Here is a 23,069-nt window from a genome sequence, read left to right on the forward strand (position 1 = left end):
TACCTTTTTGTCTGAAATCTCTTGTCAAGATAGCGATACTACTGCAGGAGTATCAAGGATTCCTTCAGCAGAAAACAGTTGTAAGGACCACAGAGACTGTATCATTACTGTCAGTAACCTAACTATAATAATCATAACAAATGGACCTATGCCAGATTGCTGGGTCATTAATTGTTATTTGCTAACAGGGTTTCCAAAACAAACAAGCTAACCCTCAGTCGATCAGAAACCAGCTAATTTATATGTCTAGTGTAACTTTAAGCGTTTTTCTTACAGATAAATAGTTATTATTTGAAGCTCAGAATAAGTCTGTTCTCAAACCAATCAGTATGCAGCTGATCAACAGTAACACAGTGAGAAACTGTGTCACTCTTAGAGCACCAGTATCCATCAGTACAAACGATTGATGTAGATGTAATCACTGTGTCTAATAGAAATAAAGTCACTATAATGGAACATTGTCACAGGATCAATGTCTCCTGTTTTGAAAATAAACCCCTCAGCTTTGCCTTTGCACTTATGTACCAGCAGGAGACCATATAATTCAATTAATCTTAAATAGAGCTGTGAATGATCTATTGTGGGAATATCAGTGGCAACATATTTGGAAAAATAGAATATTCTTGATGATTCTCACATGCCAGATTACACAATAGGTTTTCTAGTGGGTGGAGACAGGAATAAATCAGCTGTGAAGAGACCAACCTTATACGATCACTGTTAAATGTTTGATTGTATAGATTTCTGTAATTTTTGGATCTGGTAATCACGCAGTCACTCTGCTCGCACACCCTTCTTCAGTGGTAGATTGCCACACACAGAGGACATTTGTGAGTGTTAGGCCTTTTTGAGTCCGGACAGAAGCTGTCAGTTGCAGCATTTTGCCTCCATTTCCGGTTCAGAGGGACTCATCTGTGGGTTTTGGGGGTGTTTTGTTTTGTGTTTTGTTTTTCAATGGCAACTGACACTACTTCCCCAAATAAGTTTTGTTTTGGGCTCTCAACCTGATTTTCCTGAATGATTTCATGGGCCAGCCCTTTGATCATCAGATCAGCATTCTCGTTCAGTTCTCTTCTCTGAAGACTGTGTTCTGGGGAGCTGCTGTTCACTCAGTGAGATGACAATGGAATTGCAAGCACTCTCCTTACTTTAACCCTGAGTTAATTTTTCACTTAGGCCCTGGTGAAGCAAAGCAGTTGAGCACATACTCAACTTTTAATGCTCAAATGGGACTATTCATATGCTTAAAGTTATGCACACACAAAGTGTTGAGTTCGATTGGGTCCTAAAAAACAACATAGTCCCAATTTTCTCCTTTCTTGTAGTTCTCCTGTCCAGATCCCAAGAATCTTAGCATCTCCCTAGTCTGCCCCTTTTTCAGGAAAGCACCTAAACACATGTTTAAGTTGGCATCTTTGTGTTCAGACTACAAGAGCCTTGTTGAATTTAAGTAGGCATCCTAAAGGAGCTTTACTGTGTCCTAAGGGACATTCTTCTAATGGTTTAAGAATGGAATTACATAGCCTTACTTGGCCAAGGAAAGACTACTACTTTTCTGAAAGGCAACTCTTGGGGCAGAGAAAGCAGATCTCTCTCCACAGGATTTGTACCAAGCAACAAGGTGGGCTTCTATGCTTGCTTTTTGTCGGGCATTACAGGGTAGATATAGCCTCATATGTGGGATTTGGGAAGTGGGTTTTTCAGGTTACCTTTCTGAGGTAATCCCACCGCTCTCTCTATATACAATGGCTGGATTGGCACGGTCAAGTGGAATTTCTTAATTTTTTGTTAATTTCTCTATGCATGCCTACGACAGCCCAATTATTTCAGGGGTGCTAAGGTTGACTCTTTTAATATGTTATTTGTTAAAGTATTGTTACTTTAGTAGTTACTGCTGGGCAATTCAATTAGACCTTGGGGGTGGGGTGTTTATCAGTAAAGCTCTTGGACCTTGAGTCCGTCAACTAGAATGCCCCTTCTTGGTTCCCATCACAGATATCTGACAGTGTCTTCTCTCATATTTTTGGGGGGATAGATATAATTGAGTTAGAAAACTCCCACCAGGTGTTTCCCCCTCTACCCTGATTGTGCCTATGTGCACGAAACAGCCAAAATTAGTCCTTTAAGATTTAACTAATAGCTTCTGTGATAATGTTGTTTAGAATAGGAAAATGAGAATCAGCAAATTAGGGAAATCAGGAGAGTAAATCCGTTTTCTGTCCGGTCTGGACAATTTATGTGGTGTATTGTCTGTAACAGAGTAACAAGAATTTAAATATGTAAACAACATTGAATGACATAAAGCCCTAGTTTAAATATTTAAATATAAAATTTAATATTTAAAGTTTAAATATTTCTGTAGTCAACTCTAGACACTTGCAAAAGCCATGGCCACCAAGAAGTACATTTTTAAAAATACTGAAAATGGGTTATCCAACCTTCCAGCTACCTGGATAATAGCCCCTTCCATTCCATCAAAATTCCGTGGAAATATATGTAAGAGCTGTTGCTTGTGGTTTACTATTCAAGTGAAATATTCCATAGTAGCTGGGTAGTCTTGAGGGACTATGCTGATTTCACATAGAACAGTATCCTGTTAATTCATAGCTCAGATAAACCATTTTAAATAAATACTGAAATATAAAGTAAGTAAAAGGGTATTTTTAGTGCATTTTAGTCTACAGATATTAAAGAAAGTGCAAACAAATCTCATGTTTTTTTTAAAGCAGTTAACAGACAAATTGTTGCCATTAAATAACTGCATTTGAAATACACCAATTTATATTTAACTAGAAGGAATTTTTAGTAAAAACTCTACTAAAGTATTGCATGTGCCTATATTTAAGATGTTACCTAGCTTTAACCCCCCCTAAAAACACAAGAAATGTACATTTAGTAGCCAAAAGTGTTTCATTAATTTAAACAATGATAAAAATATCAGGGGCTAATGAATAATAGTAACTTCACTGTTAAGACCGACTTTTCAGCATCTAAGCTTAAGTTTATCTTTTAAACAAATGTGGGTAGGTATAGCAGATCAACATTAGCTGTGACTTATACATTTCTTTGCATACACCTTCAGTGTAGGAAACAATTTCCAAGAATTGTTCTCAGAAATGAATATTCTCCTTGATTTTAAAATCAGTGACACTCACTGAAGCTGTACAATGGGGACACAATAATTCCATTTTTTTCATTATATGATTTGTGCTGACCGTGGTAGTCAGAATTTTACTTCCCTAAGAAAGTATGCAGCTGCTAGCTTTGCATAACCCATAATATCTGAATGCAATTCTGAATATACTGTAACTTGTCTCTTTAACATAATATCTAGGGGCCCACTCTCCTGCATCACATAGCATATGAATTTGGGGAAGAGATTAATGGTTCAATAATTAAATACTGTTTCACTCTAGGCAAAAACAAGAAATAAGCCATATCTGTGGCTTACGTTGTAATAGAACTATGCTAGGTGTTTCTGGAGACTTAATGCCCAGATTTGAAGCTTGTGAGGATCTTGGTATCATTTTAGTTCATTTTTCTTTTAGGGTTGTAATTCTTTCTTTAGGAAATTCCAAACTGACTGTGTCACATTGTGTGCTCTGTACACTCAAATTGGCACAGAAAGATGGAGACTGCAGCCATAAATTTGGTCAGTAAAGCTGAAGTGTATAATACAAATATTTACAGACTGAGCTAAGGAAAAAAAGTCAGACTGGGAAAAGAAAAATAATGTTTCAGTATTTGAAAATAGAGCTGTATTATAGTGATTTAAAAGTAAGACCAAAGCATTAGAGATAAAAGATGAAGATGTGAAAAGCAGCTCATGTTTTAGACTGCTAGGAGGAAAACAATCAAGGCATGACTATATGGGATGCAAGTAAGAGGGAGCAAAAAGAAAAGGAGTACTTGTGGCACCTTAGAGACTAACCAATTTATTTGAGCATAAGCTTTCGTGAGCTACAGTTCATTTCATCAGATGCATACTGTGGAAAGTGTAGAAGATCTTTTTATACACACAAAGCATGAAAAAATACCTCCCACCACCCCACTCTCCTGCTGGTAATAGCTTATCTAAAGTGATCACTCTCCTTACAATGTGTATGATAATCAAGGTGGGCCATTTCCAGCACAAATCCAGGGTTTAACAAGAATGTCTGGGGGAGGGGGAGTTAAGAAAAAACAAGGGGAAATAGGTTTCCTTGTATAATGACTTAGCCACTCCCAGTCTGTATTCAAGCCTAAGTTAATTGTATCCAATTTGCAAATGAAATCCAATTCAGCAGTCTCTCTCTGGAGTCTGGATTTGAAGTTTTTTTGTTGTAATATCGCAACTTTCATGTCTGTAATCGCGTGACCAGAGAGATTGAAGTGTTCTCCGACTGGTTATGTGGTTGCTGGTGAGTATACACATACCACACAACAGAACCACTAACCCAGGAACCTATCCTTGCAACAAAGCCTGTTGCCAACTGTGCCCACATATCTATTCAGGGGACACCATCACAGGGCCTAATAACATCAGCCACACTATCAGAGGCTCGTTCACCTGCACATCCACCAATGTGATATATGCCATCATGTGCCAGCAGTGCCCCTCTGCCATGTACATTGGTCAAACTGGACAGTCTCTACGTAAAAGAATCAATGGACACAAATCGGATGTCAAGAATTATAACATTCACAAACCAGTCGGAGAACACTTCAATCTCTTCTGGTCACGCGATTACAGGCATGAAAGTTGCGATATTACAACAAAAAAACTTCAAATCCAGACTCCAGCGAGAGACTGCTGAATTGGAATTCATTTGCAAATTGGATACAATTAACTTAGGCTTGAATAGAAACTGGGAGTGGCTAAGTCATTATGCAAGGTAACCTATTGTTTTTTCCTACCCCCCGCTCTCCCAGACGTTCTTGTTAAACCCTGGATTTGTGCTGGAAATGGCCCACCTTGATTATCATACACATTGTAAGGAGAGTGATCACTTTAGATAAGCTATTACCAACAGGAGAGTGGGGTGGTGGGAGGTATTTTTTCATGCTTTGTGTGTATAAAAAGATCTTCTACACTTTCCACAGTATGCATCTGATGAAGTGAATTGTAGCTCACGAAAGCTTATGCTCAAATAAATTGGTTGGTTAGTCTCTAAGGTGCCACAAGTACTCCTTTTCTTTTTGCGAATACAGACTAACACGGCTGTTACTCTGAAACCTGAAGTAAGAGGGAGGGCTCATTATGAAGAATTACAGAGAAATTTGTTAATGTTTTCATATTTGACATCTCCTTTTGACTTTTTTGAAAGCAAAAGAATATTTTTAAATAACAGCAGTTAAGAGATAAGTAAATTCAGAAATAGTGATACTTTTTCAATTTGAACTATGCAAACCTTACAGCAAAGGCTGTTTTCCTTTGAATTCAGAAGGTTAGAAAGACTCCGTAATAACAGCATTGTCAAAACCCATAACAATCCTAACAAGGCCAATTTATACTGTGCCCGATGGTAGGAAAAAAGTCTCTCAAGTGAAAACGTGAAAGAACAAACAGGACAAGAAGAGACAACACTTAAAGACTTACGAGAAAATGGGAAAATGCCAGTTATCATTTAAACTGATTTCTTAATGAATACATCCCCAATAAAATTTTCTCCTTGGATTGGGCCAGCTCTTTACCATAAGAAACTCTATCAACTTCAGACATGATCTTGCAGGTAAACTTTTATCAATATAGGGCACAAGCATTTTGTAAAACTTTTACTTCGTGTTTGTAGTTTTTAGGTCTTGAGAAATGGGCAGTTTTTTAATACTAGTGAAATTCAGTGTTCTTGCAAAGAATGTATTGGCATTCTTGTTAAGACCTGCTGTTGTGTTCTGAAGTTTTCTAAGTTGCCCATAAAAATTAACTCTGAAGTTGGAACTTAGCAATGAAACTGGAAATCCAAAATACCTTTAATTTGGAGTTTACTAAGAAAGGGGGATCACATCAACTGCAAAAAATGTTCTCAACCTCAGCCCAATCTCTGCCCTGAACCTAGATTGAATCTGTTTAAAGGTGAAACATCACTAGTCCCTAAGGCTCCCCTACCTTCCTGGATGATGCTTCTGTATAGATACCCAGGGCCCCTGATAGCAAAGTTTTACTGCTTGCTTCATGTAGAGATACATGTCTAGCAGATGATGAGTTCCAGAACTTACAGACTTTAAGATTAATCTGCAAAATACTGTGAAGAATAACCTTTGGAGAAATGGTGTATTGCTGGGGAGATTCCTTTTACTGTACATGGTGTTTATGTAAATTATGGAGAGGGGTTGAAATAAAACTTTCCAAAAGGTTGTATAAGTAAGCATCTTCTTTTCTCAGTGCTTATCTAGCTAAACAATTTACTCTTACTGGAACTTTAGCAAAGGTTGTGGTGGATTCTCTATCACTAGCAATTTTTAAATCAAGATCGATTTTTTGTTAAAAAAATATTCTGTAGTTCAAAAAGAAATTATATGGGGAAGTTCTGTGGCTTGTGTAATAACAAGAGGTCCAACTAAATGATCACAATGGTCCATTCTGGCCTTGGAATCTATGAATAAACCAAGTATCTGGACCTTTTCAGATTAATTAATTCAGTTGGTTTTATTTTAAAGAGCGTGGCCATAAAAATGGTAAGAATCTTAAAAAAATAACTAAAAAAAAAACAAAAAAAAAACGATTTCCACCTTTGTATGTGCATGCTTAAAAACAAAATAGAAATTATTTTCCATGGTTTCTTGTAAAGTGGGGGGAAAAAACCTGACTAATGTTTGTGTCTTTGTTGGAGGGATTTAGTACATTTCGGGAATATTCATGTTGTGGTCATGGTACCATTATGTGAGAGTAAATGCAGGAGTCTGTTTATGCACAATGTTTTTCAAAGGCATCCAGAGCATTGGATAGACCTCTTTGTTGTGCAGTCTAAGTCTACCAGAATGAAATAATGCCTTTGCTGCATTTTGAGAAATACTTTGTATTTACAGGGTTCAGGGCTCTGCTGTTGACCCACATAGTTAGCAGGTGTTAGAAGCCTGCATAAAGTTGCTGAAATTTCATTCATTGTGGTAGGTGCCCCTCATTAACTCTACCCAGGATATACGGGCAGTGGGAGTCGTCCTTTAAGAAGAGGGAACTAGGATACAGGAGAACCTGGAGGGAAATTCTAGGTTACTGGAGGAAACTTAAGATGATGTTTGTTTTTGATGATTTTTGATTTACCCATCAAGCCAAATCACAGGAAGGTATAAGGTAGGTGCCTAATCAGGGCCGGTGTGTTCTCTTTAGGATGGGATGAGGAACCCCAACCCATTCATCCTTGTCTTAAAGAAAAGGAGTACTTGTGGCACCTTAGAGACTAACCAATTTATTTGAGCATAAGCTTTCGTGAGCTACAGCTCACTTCATCGGATGCATACTGTGGAAACTACAGAAGACATTATATACACAGAGACCATGAAACAATACCTCCTCCCACCCCACTCTCCTGCTGGTAATAGCTTATCTAAAGTGATCACTCTCCTTACAATGAGTATGATAATCAAGTTGGGCCATTTCCAGCACAAATCCAGGTTTTCTCACCCTCCGCCCCCCCGCCCCCCACACAAACTCACTCTCCTGCTGGTAATAGCCCACTTGTGCTGGAAATGGCCCACCTTGATTATCATACACATTGTAAAGAGAGTGGTCACTTTTTGGATGGGCTATTACCAGCAGGAGAGTGAGTTTGTAGGGGGGGGGGGGGGGGGAGGAAGGGTGAGAGAACCTGGATTTGTGCTGGAAATGGCCCAGCTTGATTATCATACTCATTGTAAGGAGAGTGATCACTTTAGATTAGCTATTACCAGCAGGAGAGTGGGGTGGGAGGAGGTATTGTTTCATGGTCTCTGTGTATATAATGTCTTCTGCAGTTTCCACAGTATGCATCTGATGAAGTGAGCTGTAGCTCACGAAAGCTTATGCTCAAATAAATTGGTTAGTCTCTAAGGCGCCACAAGTACTCCTTTTCTTTTTGCGAATACAGACTAACACGACTGTTACTCTGAAACCTATCCTTGGCTTAGAAAATGTAACTTTTTGGCATATATAACATTTTTCAATCTAAATTTCGTAGCAATCATAGCTCTCTTCTTATAAGTCCCAATTTTAACAGTGACCTAGGCATTGTTTTCAATATCACATGGGCTTATAGATACCTAAGTCACTTTTGAAAATGGGACTTTTAGGCTGTGTTGAAAAAATTGGAATGGTTTCTAAATATCATCGAAAAATTTTGGATTCCAGGAAAATTTTCTCTGTTTTGAGTTAATGTTGTTAGGACCAGATTTCGTATTTTCGGCAGGGCCTGACTGTAATTAAATTTTTAAAATGTCAAGAGGCCTCTCTGCTGTGGGGTCAATACGTAACTGCCAAAATTTGAAAAAATATTTTCAATGGACAGTTTTCAAATTAACCTGAGGGTTTAAGGGCTGATAAGACCTTCATCTGTCACAGGATTCTGCATGAAAGAATGAATAAATAATTAATTTTCTCCATCTCTTCACAATGATTTAATTGAATCTAGAGTAAAGAGCAATATTAATATAATTTCAAGTGCTGAAAAGTACTAGCCATCTCATTCCTTTCCCTCAAGCATATATATACGTGCGCGCGTGCCACACACACGCACACACAGAGGAAATAAGTTAAGGGAGTGTTAATACATTTAATTCACTGGTTTATGGACAGTAATTTAAAGTTTTTCCGCTCTCATATTTTTTCCTGTTCTTTTACTCTTCTGGCTCATTCTGTCTGTCTCATTCCACTTGTTGTACACCTACTTTGTGAATGCTGCCCCCGCCCCCAAAGAAAAAACAAAACAAATCACCACCACCGCTTTGGGCCTTGTTCTAATTCTGGGAAGAACAAATTCAATCAATTTGTGGGTTAGCTAATTTAATGTCTTTATATTCCTGGTATTATTATTTTTCCTTCGCAGAAATCCTATATAGCTCTGTATGTTCCAGGAGAAAGTGATGGGATGGCTGTGCTGAGTTGAGCACTTATGATGTATTAATATAACTGGCTGCTTTGGATCCAGTTGTTACCTGACTTCAGCCCCTATATTGCCTCAAAGCTGATAGAACTTGTATGTGGTTGTAACAGCTCCCCAGGCCATTCCAACACATGCGAACTGCTGGAGTTGGAGATCACTCCTGCCACGCCACATCCATGCCCCCACGTCAGGTAGGCTGGCCAACTTTCTACACACACAAAACCGAACACCCTTGCCCCAACCCTGCCCCCCTACACTCCCCGAGGCCCTGTCCCTGCTCACTCTCTCCACCCTCATTCACTCGCTCATTTTCACTGGGCTGGCTCAGAGGTTTGGGGTGCGGGCTCAGAGGTTTGGGGTGCGGGCTCAGAGGTTTGGGGTGCGGGCTCTGGGGTGGGGCTGGAGATGTGGGGTTTGGGGTGCAAGAGGGTACTCTGGGCTGGGCGGTGGAGCTGAGGGGTTCGGAGGGCAGTAGGGGGATCCGAGCTGGGGCAGAGGGTTGGTACACAGGGGGTGTGAGAGGGGAGTGATGGCTCCAGCTGTGGAAGCAGGATCTGGGGTGGGGAACGTTTTTTTGTCACAGGCCATTGACCCATAGAAAAAAATCAATCACGGCTACTCACCCGCCCCGGAGGGGTGCAGAGGCTCAGGGCTTCCCCCTGTAGCGGGGCGAGCTGACACTTGTGGCTCCAGCCCCGCAGGGGAGCACCAAGACTCAGGGATTCCCCCCACTCTCTCCCCCCCCCCCCCCCCACGACAGGGCAAGATGGCACTCACGGCGCCGTGGACCGCATGAAATTAATCCGGCTTGCAGGCCCTAGGTTCCCCAACCCTGCCCTACACATAGGAGCCGGAGGGTGGACATGCCAGGTGCTTCTTGGAAGCTGCGTGGAGCGGAGGCTAGCAGGGAGCCTGCCAGCCTCTCTGCGCCACCAACTGGACACTCAGTGGCACGGTCAGCAGTGCTGACCAGAGCCACGAGGATCCCTTTTCGAACGGGCATTCCCGTCGAAAACTGGACACCTGGTCACCCTAATGTCAGGAAGCATGAAAAGGGGCGATGTATAGCTGGCTATGCTGGCCCTCCTCCTCCTGGAGATTTCTGTGCATTGGGGTAGCTGGCTAAGCCAGCTTTGCAGCTGCTTCGCACTAGTACTCCAGTGTGAATTGCCCACAGCAGGACCCAGAATCCATCCCTTAAGGTCTCATGGAACTTTCAAGAAGTAGAAGTTTGTCAAAAGGAAAGTTTTAGTGGCATCTTGATTACCTTCTGGGCTTACTTAAACATTTTCATCTGCATTGAATTTTATTTTTAATTCTATGTCAAAAGTTTGTCAGACTTCCTCTTTTCCCATTGTTGTACAGCGGAGTGCATGGTGGTTCTTTGCCTGGCTGTTGCTCTCTACATGGAGGTCGGTGGAATTAGATAGTGAATTGTTTCTTGCATGTATAGAGCTGGGATCCCTTGGGATGAAAGGTGACATAGATGTGTTGTTTCAGAGTAGCAGCCGTGTTAGTCTGTATTCGCAAAAAGAAAAGGAGTACTTGTGGCACCTTAGAGACTAACCAATTTATTTGAGCATAAGCTTTCGTGAGCTACAGCTCACTTCATCGGATGCATAGATGTGTTGGTGTCAGTAACAATTTTAAACAAGCGCTGTAGAAAATAGCTAAAACCAAGACTCTGAAAGAATCTGGAAACTTGTGCAACCCTTTTCTTGTAATATTTCTCTGATATTTTAATGTCCTCACTGGGGAGATTCTATGTTCATTTAACATGTTTCCTTATTTTTCAAGGAGTGTTCCGTATTTCAAAAGTTTGTGTTACACTCTGCCACCTTTTGGCAATGAGATTTAAAACCTGTTTTCATGTGGGACAAATGCCAGTTATTTCTCCTTACTTCACTGAACATCTTGCTGGAGAACACTTTGAACCAGCCTTGCAAAATGTTACTAGCTGACTTGCCTAAGGTGAATAACACTTTTGACAGACAAGTAAAATAAAAAAAAGCTTATGCTCAAATAAATTGGTTAGTCTCTAAGGTGCCACAAGTACTCCTTTTCTTTTTGCGAATACAGACTAACACGGCTGTTACTCTGAAACAAGTAAAATATTAGTTTTTCCTTATCTTCATTTATCAGGATAAAGAACAGGTGGCTGGTACGTTTGTATCACAGTTTTGCAATTCTGCTTTGAATAGCTGCCTCTTGGTAGTAATAATGCTATTTATTTGCTAAATATTAAATATTTGTATTCACACCTGATTTCTCCATATTGTCTGTCTCTTATTTTTCTTATGATGCAGTGAAATCTGAAAAATCTATAAAATGGTAGTAGGGGCACCAAGCCAGTGTTGTTGTTATGAATTTCTGCAGGGTGTGTGGGTATATAATATAAGGAGACTTCCACATTGGTCCCTAAAATTCAACTGCTTTTTTTTTTTTTTTTTGATAGAGGACTATTGTTTCCTCTGCCCTGGAACGCCTCTTTAGCTAGTGGTTTGGGGTAATAGGGTAATGTACAATGTTTGACAACAAAACAGTCTGTCTAAACAGGACTAGTATTTTATGTTGGTTTTATGCTGGGTCAGGGTTCTCAAACTGGGGGTCAGGGCCCTTCAGGGCGTCATAAGGTTATTACATGGGGGGGGGTCATGAGCTGTCCGCCTCTACCCCAAATCACACTTTGTCTCCAGCATTTATAATGGTATTAAATATATCAAAAAGTGCTTTTAATTTTTAAGGGGGGTCGCACTCTGAGTGTTGCTATGTGAAAGGGGTCACCAATACAAAAGTTTGAGAACCACTGTGCTAGGTGGAGTTGCCGATACATACAACATAGTTGAAAAGGACATATATTCCCTATGTTTAGCAACACGAGCCTTAAAAGTTATATTTAAACTTGTTTTAAAATTCCAAGTGATTATAGAAATTATAGAATTCACACACTTGTTCTAGTATTTTGCAAGGCAAAATGCTTAAGCTTGCAACAGAACAGCTCTTCATAAATTTGTCAACCCCAGAAATGATTAGCTATATTACCTTTTTGTTTGTGGATTTATCAAGAAAAACTGCCCACTTTTTTTCTTTTCCTTATCAACATGTTTGTGACTTTAAGGTAAGTTACTTAACTAAACATGTCAACCGTTATTTGTAAGAAAAAGGTATCAACATACTTTTAAAATCTGGACATTGGGTCCTGCTAACTAGCAATTGTAAGCATTGTTATGCCTTCAGAAGAAAGAGATGAGAAAGATTCAAGTAGCATAGACATTTCAAGTTGACCTCTTTCTCAGTTTAAAGAAAAAGAATGTCCTAGAAAGAATGTAAAGCCTTTTAAATTTCAGCTATCTAGTGACCCTGGTCGTATGGGTTGCTTTTGTTTTGTTCTTGTTTTGTTTTTGCTTAGCTTTTCGTCACTCACTGCTGTCCTTTAAGTTCCCTCTCCTTGATCCTTAGTATCAGATGACCACACAACCATCCTACAAGTTACAGTAGGAGATAGGTGAGGAAGCCAACAGGTTTTATTCCTATTTTGTGAAGTGATATTCATTTTGGACAATCCAAGAAGGCCTATTCTCTACTCTTTCCTTTTATGTTTTACTGGCGCCAGGATAATGAGGAAAAATATGAGATCTTGTTGCAAAATCATGGGGGGGGGGGGGGGTCGTCTCAAGTTTTCATTTTTGACTAACTTTTTCAAACTGTGATACCAGTGAGCTCAGTATGGCCAACCTAAAACATTCAAAAACATTATTTAAAAAAACCAGACACGTAAATGTTGTATCTTGTCTTCTGGTTTCTGAGCCTTTAGGGTGCACTCAGTTCACATTTTTAAGCTTTTCTCTGCAACTATGAGAGCTAGAAACTAACTTTTTTTTTTCTTTTTTCTTTTTTTTTTGGGAAGTGGAAGCAGGGATTCTGACTCAGTCTCTTGACCCCAGTTGTTGGGGCTTTAAGAGAAACACCAAATATTGCAATAATTGGCAGCACTGTGGTTGATGGTATTGAGTGATTTTCTGCACCAGTAGACATGCTTTTTTCAGGGGCCAAAATTGATTTTCTTCTCCAAATCTGTAGCTTCACTGTCTCTGATTTAATTTATGAGCTGTACGTTTACAGTTGCACCATACCTTTAGATATAGAGGAAAAGCAAGACTGTTAGCAAGATTGTGCCTGACGGATTCTATAGCATAATGGGGGCTAACAGGTTTGGTTCATAGTAGAAATGAATAACATGGACTGTGCAGTTTGGCCTTATATAAGACTTGTGCTATTCCTCCATATTGTCCCCTTCCTCCTTGTGTGAATTTCAGACTTCTTAAAGTTAGGGACTACAACCACTTGTCAGAGGCACGTAAAGTTTGGTCAGGCCTCGAGAGAGATTTTCACAGCCTTGTAAACATACCTCAGTCTTGACTTGCCACACTTCTGCTAGCACAGTTCTTTCTTGAATACACACTGTCAGTCATACCAAGTTGTGTGGTAGTTTGATTATGTCTGAGAATTTAGGATGAGACCACTACGTTTTCACTGTGACCTAGATTAGCATTGTAATCTAGGTCTTTGGAGGCAAAGGCTGGTGTGTTAACTTTGTTGTAAATATTAAGAGATTCTTTCAGATAGTTGTTTGGATTATATGCCGCAAAATATTGCCCAAATTTCTGTCAGAAACTATGTACTTGGAGATTCTTTTTGTTGATAAATGCCATTGACAATCATTGTTACTGTGCAGACGTCAAATTAAAAAAATGAAATATATATTCAAATGTTAATTAAAAGCAGATAAAGCCTTTATTAAAAGGAATACTGTTTGGTCAAAATTGCCACCAAATTTATATTCTCTTTAAAAATATAAGGGTTTTATAAAGCCCACAGTATTACTATGGTTTTATTTTAACGGAAGTATGTTTTTTCCTAAACAAATATATCCCTGCAGTCTTTGCAGCCTATACATTGCAGCATTGTGCTGTTGCTTGAGAACCTGAAAATAAAATTGATTAGCAAATAAAAGTGATTTAAAGCAAGTATTCTAGTTTAATTGTCCAAGTGGAAAGAAGTTTAAATCGTGAAAGATAAATTCTAGTTTAATAATGTGATTTGCTACAAACTACATTACCTATATTACGTTGTTGTTTTTTGTTTTTTTTTTCAAATGAGGCCAGTCCTTTGGCTTCTGTTCATTGAAATTGTGCCATCAAATTATGCCAATCTACATCAATTGTGTATCTGTCTTGATTTTTAAAAGAGTGATCTTTTACAGTGGTGTAAGATAAATGGCATTTTAAAGGTGGAAATTCAGACAGATTTTACATAGTGAAATAAAATCCATATTTGCAACATTGTGAAGAAGTGTCTTGTTTTTATATACCAGGGGTGGCCTCCTCAGAAGGAGCCAGAATTTACCAATGTACATTGCCAAAGAGCCACAGTAATACATCAGCAGCCTCCCATCAGCTCCCCCACACCGCTCGCAGTGCCTCCCACCCACCAGCAGCCCCACCGATCAGCGTCTCTCCCTCCTTCCCCGCACCTCCCAATCAGCTGTTTCGTGGCATGCAGGAAGCTCTGGGGGGGGAAGGGAGGAGCGAGAGCATGGCAGGCTCAGGGGAGGGGGCAGGAAGGGGTGGAGTGGGGGCAGGGCTTGGGGCAGAGCCGGGGTTGAGCAGTGAGCGCACCCCCTGGCACATTGGAAAGTTGGCGCCTGTAGCTCCAAGCCTGGAGTCGGTGCCTATACAAGGAGCCGCGCACAAACTTCTGAAGAGCCACATGCGGCTTCGGAGCCACAGGTTGGCCACTCCTGTTATATACCATTTGTTGAGAATCATAGAATATCAGGGTTGGAAGGGACCTCAGGAGGTCATCTAGTCCAACGCCCTGCTCAAAGCAGGACCAATCCCCAACTAAATCATCCCAGCCAGAGCTTTGTCAAGTCTGACCTTAAAAATATCTAAGGAAGGAGATTCCACCACCTCCCTAGGTAACGCTTTCCAGTGTTTCACCACCCTCCTAGTGAAAAAGTTTTTCCTAATATCCAACCTAAACCTCCCCCACTGCAACTTGAGACCATTACTCCTTGTTCTGTCATCAGCTACCACTGAGAACAGTCTAGATCCATCCTCTTTGGAACCTCCTTTCAGGTACTTGAAAGCAGCTATCAAATCCCCCCTCGTTCTTCTCTTCCGCAGACTAAACAATCCCAGTTCCCTCAGCCTCTCCTCATAAGTCATGTGTTCTAGTCCCCTAATCATTTTTGTTGCCCTTCGCTGGACTCTCTCCAATTTTTCCACATCCTTCCTGTAGTGTGGGGCCCAAAACTGGACACAGTACTCCAGATGAGGCCTCACCAATATCGAATAGAGGGGAACGATCACGTCCCTCGATTTGCTGGCAATGCCCCTATGTATACATCCCAAAATGCCATTGGCCTTCTTGGCAACAAGGGCACACTGTTGACTCATATCCAGCTTCTCGGCCACTGTAACCCCTAGGTCCTTTTCTGCAGAACTGCTGCCGAGCCATTCGGTCCGTAGTCTGTAGCAGTGCATGGGATTCTTCCGTCCTAAGTGCAGAAACTGGCATTGGTTGTTTAAAAGTGCCTATCTGACTTACAGTTCTTTGCTTTATTTTTAGGGTTATATCCTTTGTCGTGACCTCATGGTTTAAGTGGGAATAAAGATGAGTATAAGCAGTGATGAGGTTAACTTCCTGGTATATAGATACTTGCAAGAGTCAGGTGAGTACATGCATTATGATTATCAAGTGAATATTTCTTAGTTCCTTTGATATTCAAGAAGTAATTCATCTGTAATTGGCTTTGTCAGATCCATGCAGTTGGGATTTATAATTTAACCAGGTGGATTCATCTACTAAATGTGAACTGCTTCTTGTGGCTTTCTCTCTATATGTTCCTCCATCGTGAGGATCAATTCTGGTAAGTTGCCTCCTGCAACTTAATCGGCTTTAGTAATTTTAAATTTGGTAGCTTCTAACTAATAAAATAAGGGCTCATTGAGTCTCTGGAAACTCATTTGCTCAGAAGAAGCTTTGATGTGTTGGATGGCCAAGATTCTTCATGCTCTGGGCCACTTGAAGAGGTCTGCTCCAGAAAAATACTCTTGTTGTATGCTTCTATTCTGGAGTCCTCTGAAGACTCTCCTATAGGTTGTTCTTGTGAGACTGAGTTTCTTGAAAAAGCATGAAAATAGAACAAGCTGACATGACTCTATTTCAATCAAGAAAACATCAGTGAATGAGACAATAATGAATCATAGAATTTGTAAATTCCCTTTTCTAAAGACACTGTCTGTACAGGTTTCTTTCTTGTGAGTCTTTGCTCCTTAGTGCAAGACTAACAGAAGTTTCCTAGCTCTTGAGGATAACAGGGTAGAGCAAAAGTCTAATGCTGTTGTCATACACAGAAGGAAGGGTTTTTTTTCCAGTTCTATATGGAGCAATGACATCTGTAGTATACACTCAAAGGGTAATACTGCTTTAAACAGTTTGAGTCCTCTAATGGTGCTTACTGTTTTTTATGTTTAGAAGCCCTCAGAAACCAGTCAGAGCAACAATATGTAGCTAGACATGCATGTTTGTGTATATTTTGTGAACACAGTTATTTGGTACCCAGCTGTGCCTACATGGTGTCTTTGTGGTGTTGTCTGAAGAGCAAAAGCCACAACAAAATAATTCACTGTCCTATTGGATGCACTAGTTAGGCTAAGTTCTTCTATTTCTTCCAACCCATCTGTTGGAGGCTAATTTTCATATCCCTTGTGCCTTTTGCATCTCTGTCTGTTTGAATCTTTGTGTGTCTTTCTCTCTACCTGCCTTTCTTACAACAATATAGTTGTAGCTGTGTCAATCCCAGGATATTAGCGAGACAGGGTGGCTGAGGTATTATCTTTTATTGGAAAGAAGTTTGTCCAATAAAAAATACTACCTCACCCATTTTGTCTTTCCTACAGCATGGCAGCCCAAAGCAGAAGCTAAAAAAAGACCCCTCTGGCTCCATCCTTCACCAACAGATGACTTCTGTGTCTCTTCTCATTCAGCTTCAAGGGAATACTGCTTTGGGAACTTGCTTGAAAAGAGAAACAATTTTCAAGAAGCTAACACCAAGGTTTTGTGACCATAAGATAAGCTCAAAGGCTGGCTGTCTTCATCAATAGGCGCTATGGTCCATTAATGATGGCAAGTGCAATATGAGAGGAAGAAGATTTTTCTAGCATGCTAAATACATGCATTCTGTTTTAAGTTCCAGTGACAGGCACTGAGAGGTTGTACCTGATTATGAGTGACTTTACTGCCTTTGGACTATCCATCTGTCTTCAGGATCTTTGGGAATGCTTGATAGCCTTAATAGTATTTTAGTGACCAGACCTTTTACTGATAGCGTAATGTCAAGCACGAGGCAGAACATTTAGACTTCCTTCCTGTTTTTTTAGTTTATCCCCTCTCAGTTGAGTAGACTAATAGTAAAATTTTCAGAACTGCCTGGTGACCAAGGATCAGATTTTAAAAGGTATTTAGGTACCTAAAGATGCAAAGAGGTTCCTAGTGGGATTTTCATAAGCGCATAAGCAGGTTAGGCACCTAACTCCCATTGATCTCTGTGCAAGTAAGTTGGATTTAGGCTCCTAAAACCCTAAATCGCTTTTGAAAATGGGACTTAGGCTGCTAAGTCACTTACATTTGCTTGAAAATTTTACCCTAAACTTTTTTGCTTTACCAGCCAGTGCCTAATGTCTACTGTTCAATGTGAAATGGAGATTAGATCCAAAGCAGTTGAACAATTTCAAATTCCTCACAGTTGTGATGCTTGGAGTCAGAGTAGCCCAGTTATGTTCCTGGTTTAGAACAGACATAATTTAATCTCAAGCAAAGAGGGTCCCTTCTACTACAGCAGATGGCTCAATTGTTGATCATGAAGGTACAGATATGGAAGACATATGTAGAGATTGGCCACAAAAGCCTGAAGTATCGCTGTTGGTACTAGTACGGAGCGATCACTGGATTAAAGAACACTCTTTGCAGGGATTTGGATTTGACATGTATGGTCCCTTTTATTCCAGCATCTGAGTTTGAATTTTGCTCAGTGGCTTCTAGTAATCTCCAGACTTTTTGAAAACTTTAAGTTTTGGAGTATTAGCTGTCCATTAAGGTGCTCCTTTTGGGAAATCAGTGCTGTAGAAGCATTTTTCTCTTAGATCATCGAGCACTTGTCAGGGACTGTTTTGTTCACGTGACGGTGCAGGTCTGGGGAATAAAAAACAAGAATTAATTTAAAAAAAAAGGGGGTGGGGGGATTATTTACTGGTTACCGGGTCACCATAATTCTTTGATCTGGGTGATTTAGTTTCATGGATTTTCATTTCTTCTTCTCAAACTCCTTGTTTTTCAAATCGTATCATAGTATATTTTCAGTAGCAATGAGCTGCATACTTTTATAAGGGCAACTTATCAACCCCTTATACATTGATCAAGACATCAAATGGATTCTTGGGTTTGGAAAATAATATCAGGAAACTTCATAAGGCTTGATAGATAGTTACCAATTTAGAGTGTCCCACTCACTATTCAGTAACCATTATTGTTCTGCTTTTAGATTTTTTTGTCATTTACTCAGTTCCAACATAAAATCCTCCTCTTCTTCGGTTGAGTGGGATTTTGTGGTTTGATCTATGGGCTTTTTGTTCTGAGAAGATGGAGAGTAATACAACATCTGCTCATGGACTCTTCAAACTGAGAGAGAGAGCAACAAGAAGCAGTGATGGATGAGTCTTTCTGTCCCTATCTTACCCCCCCCCAAAAAATAAATAAATAAAAGAAGAATACAGTCAGTGTTCTAAATGAATTTACAGAAAACCATTATAAATTCTTGTTCCATTTGCAAATTTTTGTAACAAATGTATGCTATATATAAAGTTTGAAAGTAGTTTTCCAGAAGGGAATTTTAAGGGGATAATTGTCCATAAGTGGAAGGCTGATTGTCTAAAATAAAACGTTTCTGCATAATAAATGTATCTTTTCAGGACAATCAAATACATAACAAGTTAACTTCCAATACCACTCTTGAATCAGTGTGCAGCAAGCATGTCGTTTTAAGTGCCAGCACACACACATAAAATGCTCTGTCATGAATTTAATTCTCTGCTACATAGACATTTTATTCTTTTTTGTATGTAATAAAAAAAAAATCTATGAGCACAGAAAAGTAACAGATAAATCTCGGCAGAACCCTTTACAAGTTATCAGGTTATAAAACAATTAATCAGTTTTACTCAGGGACTATGCAGTGTTTAAGAGAAAATCAACAAAACAGAAACAGACAAAAATAAAAGGAAAAGTATCATAAAATAGAAAAGAAATATTAAATGCTTTTTTTATCCTACCACGTGTATTGCAAATACAAACCTAATATAACTGAAATTTTATTTATTTGTGTTTAACTTGGTGTTTGTATTGCTTACACATTTAAAATAAAATATAATAGAGGAGTGTTTGAGGTTTCTCTTTTATGTGTTTACTATAACATTTATTTGTCTCTGTAACCAGAAGATCTTGCAATATTTTGAGAAAGAGTTGTCAATATATGAGTAAATCAGTTCTGATAGTTTCCCCCTTGTCTTTAGGGTTTTCTCATTCAGCATTTACATTTGGTATAGAGAGCCATATCAGCCAGTCTAATATAAATGGTGCTCTGGTGCCACCAGCTGCTTTGATTTCCATCATCCAGAAAGGTCTGCAGTATGTAGAGGCTGAAGTCAGTATTAATGAGGTAAGGAGGTTTCTTGTTGCCTACAAAAGCATTATGTGCTTGCTTACATTACATTTGAATACTAGTATTTTTTTCTTAACTCTCTTGTGTCCTATTTATTTACTTTTACTTCAGATTCCTTACTGCTGGTGTTCACCATGACTCCACTGGTGGAACCAGAATGGAGTGACATAACTGTGTAGGGGTTCTGCCCAGTGCAGCCACACAACACCAGGCATGGTGTGCTGGCTCATTGCTTAAAGGTCCGTTATCTGTAGAGTTTTTTTCCCTAATATAATGTTGTAGTTAATCCAGAAAATACGCACGCTATACAATAATAGAACAAAAGAACAAGAATTCTTAACTTCTGTTTGAAGGTTTTCGTTCCATGGTGAACTGAGATTAATGATAGGCAAACATCTAAAGGTTCTGGGGTTCAGTTTGGAGAATACTCCAAAAGCTTTGGGACACATTCAAATTCTTTAAGATTTCCTACCTTCCCTTTCAACTCGGGGGCAGTCTACCTCTTACCATCACCTACCTGCCAACAGGCCCGGAAACTTCCTTTTTCGTTGAATTGTTGCTCCCATCTCAAGCAGTGGCATCAGGATTTTGAATAAACTGCCTTGTTTGTTGGGATTTCTAAAGTATATGTTGTGTCCTTAATGAAAGTACTGGGGAAGTCCTAGCTTTAGTAGAGAGGCTCAAGAGAGGAGAGGCTACAGGGTTCCACCAACTATTGCAGCTACAGCCCCTGTTAAGGTTGGTTGGGGGGAGATGGGGGTGAGGAGGGAGAGGAGAAGAGCCGTACTGCTCTAACAGTCAGGGGCCTGCCATTGGGGATGGCTCATGGAGAGAAAGGAAGGGCTCACTAAATGGAGAAAACATTTGAATTTGGTTAGGACAGGAATGATGAACGTGCCCAGGAGACTCCTATTTTGCCTGAACTGGCTTATTGATCTCTAGTCGGATCTATTATACATGATGTTTCCATGTTTGTTCCATGAGTATGTTTCCAGCAGTGGAGAAAGATGCATATCTAAAAGGCTGATCCTACAAGGTATCAGCTTCTTGCGGTAGAGGCCTTTATATTTGTCAATTAAGCTATGGCATACAAATGGATTTTGCATCAATTCTGGTGTCCCCACAGTCTCACTTGGGTCTTTGAGTTGGTTTAGTTGCAGCTTCCGCAGCTTGAGTGAAAGAAATCCATTTCCTCAGAAAGGGTCATAAAAACAAAGCAAGTGCTCAGAACAGGAGAAGGAGAACCTCTGTTTATCACTAGGAATCCCTCTAGGTTCTAAAAATAGACCCTCGTAAGGGTCTCGTATAAGAGACTATTTTTGACTGGGTCTCGCCCATTTCATGATAAAATTCTTTGTTGTTTTTAAATTATGCTAAATTATGCTAACACTGTTTAAAAAGAAAAAGAAACAAAAACTACTCAAAGCTCCAATATTGTGTTTATGGAAAATGTCATAGGACTTCGTAAGCTGTAGTCTAAACTTGCAATGTATGCGGCTCTTGAAACGTATAGTTGGATTTTGTTTTTGTTGCAGTCACTCATGTTTGAAATGATATTCATAAGTAGCTTACAAAAGGTTATTTCAAATGAAAGGCGCATAACTTTTGATCCCAGAGCCTCTACTAGAGGCCTACCATGGCTTGTTTACTCACTATATATGATCACTCCAACTTTTGAGTAAAATTCCAGGCATAACCGCAGAGAAATAAATGATGACATGTTCTGTATAGCATTTCTCTCTGCATTTGTGACTGGTTTTATATTAAATTACAATTTTTGGAATGCATAGTTTTTCCTGGAATTTTTGTAGTTAATGACCGCTAACATTTGGTGTTATCTTTTCTGTGTGTTTTTCCTCTCCCCAAATTAGGATGGTACCTTGTTTGATGGTAGGCCAATAGAGTCTCTCTCACTGATAGATGCAGTAATGCCTGATGTGGTACAAACAAGACAACAGGCCTACAGAGATAAACTTGCACAACAACAGGCAGCAGCTGCCGCTGCTGCAGCTGCAACTAACCAACAGGGCTCTGCAAAAAATGGAGAAAATACTGCAAACGGCGAGGAGAATGGAGCACACACTATAGCAAGTAAGTCGAGGCAGAAAAAGATCTCCGCCTATGTACACAATTGTGTGGCTATGTCTTTGTTATATATAATAATAATAATAATAATAATAATACCTAGTTCTTAGCTAATACTTTTTGTCAGTAGATGCAGCCTCTTATTGTATCTACAGAGTACCCCTCAGATAGTAAATGCATCCATCAGATGAAGGGGCTTGTATATGTAACCCCATGACTTGTGGAGAATAAGTTTATATGTGATGCTTTAATAGTCAGTTTCTCTACAGTGTGTGATCATCAATACTGTAGGCCAGATTCTCATTTCCAGCCTGGCTCCTTGTGCCACTGGGGATTATTGCTGTAACTTGCCATCTGAGAATTCCCCCTGGGGTAGGGGAGCTCTCATCTGGAATAGAGCCATCAGAGGTGACTGCTTCTCCTCGCCCTCACCCCAGCACGGGGGATAGGGAGCAGGGAGGGCATAATTCCACTCTACCAATCCTCAATTAGTTTAACTTAGAGTAGTGCCTAGGTTACTCTGCTTCATACCAGTGCCAGCACAGGGTCAGACTGGCTTATTCAATCAACCATCTATACCCAGTTTCCTGGTGGCCAAATCAAGAAGATCGCAACTGCAAAGGAGAAGAATCCAGCCTTGCATGGAAATGTAATATAAATCACTTGGATACCAAAAGATGTGTCTACCTTCTTGCAACAGTACAGATCACGGTTTTCTTGATTCATTATTCAAAGTTATTTGACACAAGTTCTTGCAAATTTTGTTTAACTCAGTGGTTTAGTATTGGAGCTGTGCTGTTTAGTTGTGATTGGACCTATAAATCATAATTTTGGGTAAGTTTACTCTTATAATCAGGTTCATAGTGTGAAAGCTCACAGAAAAGAAATTTAGCTTTCTGCATGCATTAATGGAAAGGCTCTATTTACATGAACGTTTTAGTGAAAAAGAATGCAGTAGGGCACAAGAGCAGCCAAATAAAATTGTGACTGAATGGTCACTTAAAGCTTGTGCATCATTTGACCAGCTTTACAGTTGCATTTTATTAGTTTCTTTCATTGTTTTTCCAGATTCATTTATTATGGATAATAAAACTGTCTCCGTAAATTTTGTAAATTTCAAAACTCCATAGTAATATTTCCTTTTTAAC

At 39.6% G+C, this 23,069-nt stretch overlaps 1 protein-coding gene across 14 annotated transcripts in view; it reads left to right on the forward strand.

Annotated features, from left to right (window-relative positions):
• TBL1XR1 (TBL1X/Y related 1) overlaps nt 1-23,069 on the forward strand; it is a 172,990-nt gene that overhangs the window by 126,293 nt on the left and 23,628 nt on the right. For 13 of the 14 annotated variants that reach the window (XM_073359336.2, XM_073359338.2, XM_073359337.2 and 10 more), the window contains 3 exons: nt 15,687-15,789; nt 19,688-19,833; nt 21,708-21,927. In XM_073359336.2, the coding sequence (XP_073215437.1) occupies nt 15,732-15,789; nt 19,688-19,833; nt 21,708-21,927 (424 nt within the window). In that variant the 5' untranslated portion in view covers nt 15,687-15,731. Of the gene's footprint in view, nt 1-15,686; nt 15,790-19,687; nt 19,834-19,947; nt 20,076-21,707; nt 21,928-23,069 lie in introns of those variants that run through there. The other variant, XM_073359345.1, reaches the window with a different exon arrangement.

The sequence above is a fragment of the Lepidochelys kempii genome, chromosome 9 (genome assembly GCF_965140285.1).
Source record: "Lepidochelys kempii isolate rLepKem1 chromosome 9, rLepKem1.hap1, whole genome shotgun sequence".
NCBI lineage: Eukaryota > Metazoa > Chordata > Testudines > Cheloniidae > Lepidochelys > Lepidochelys kempii.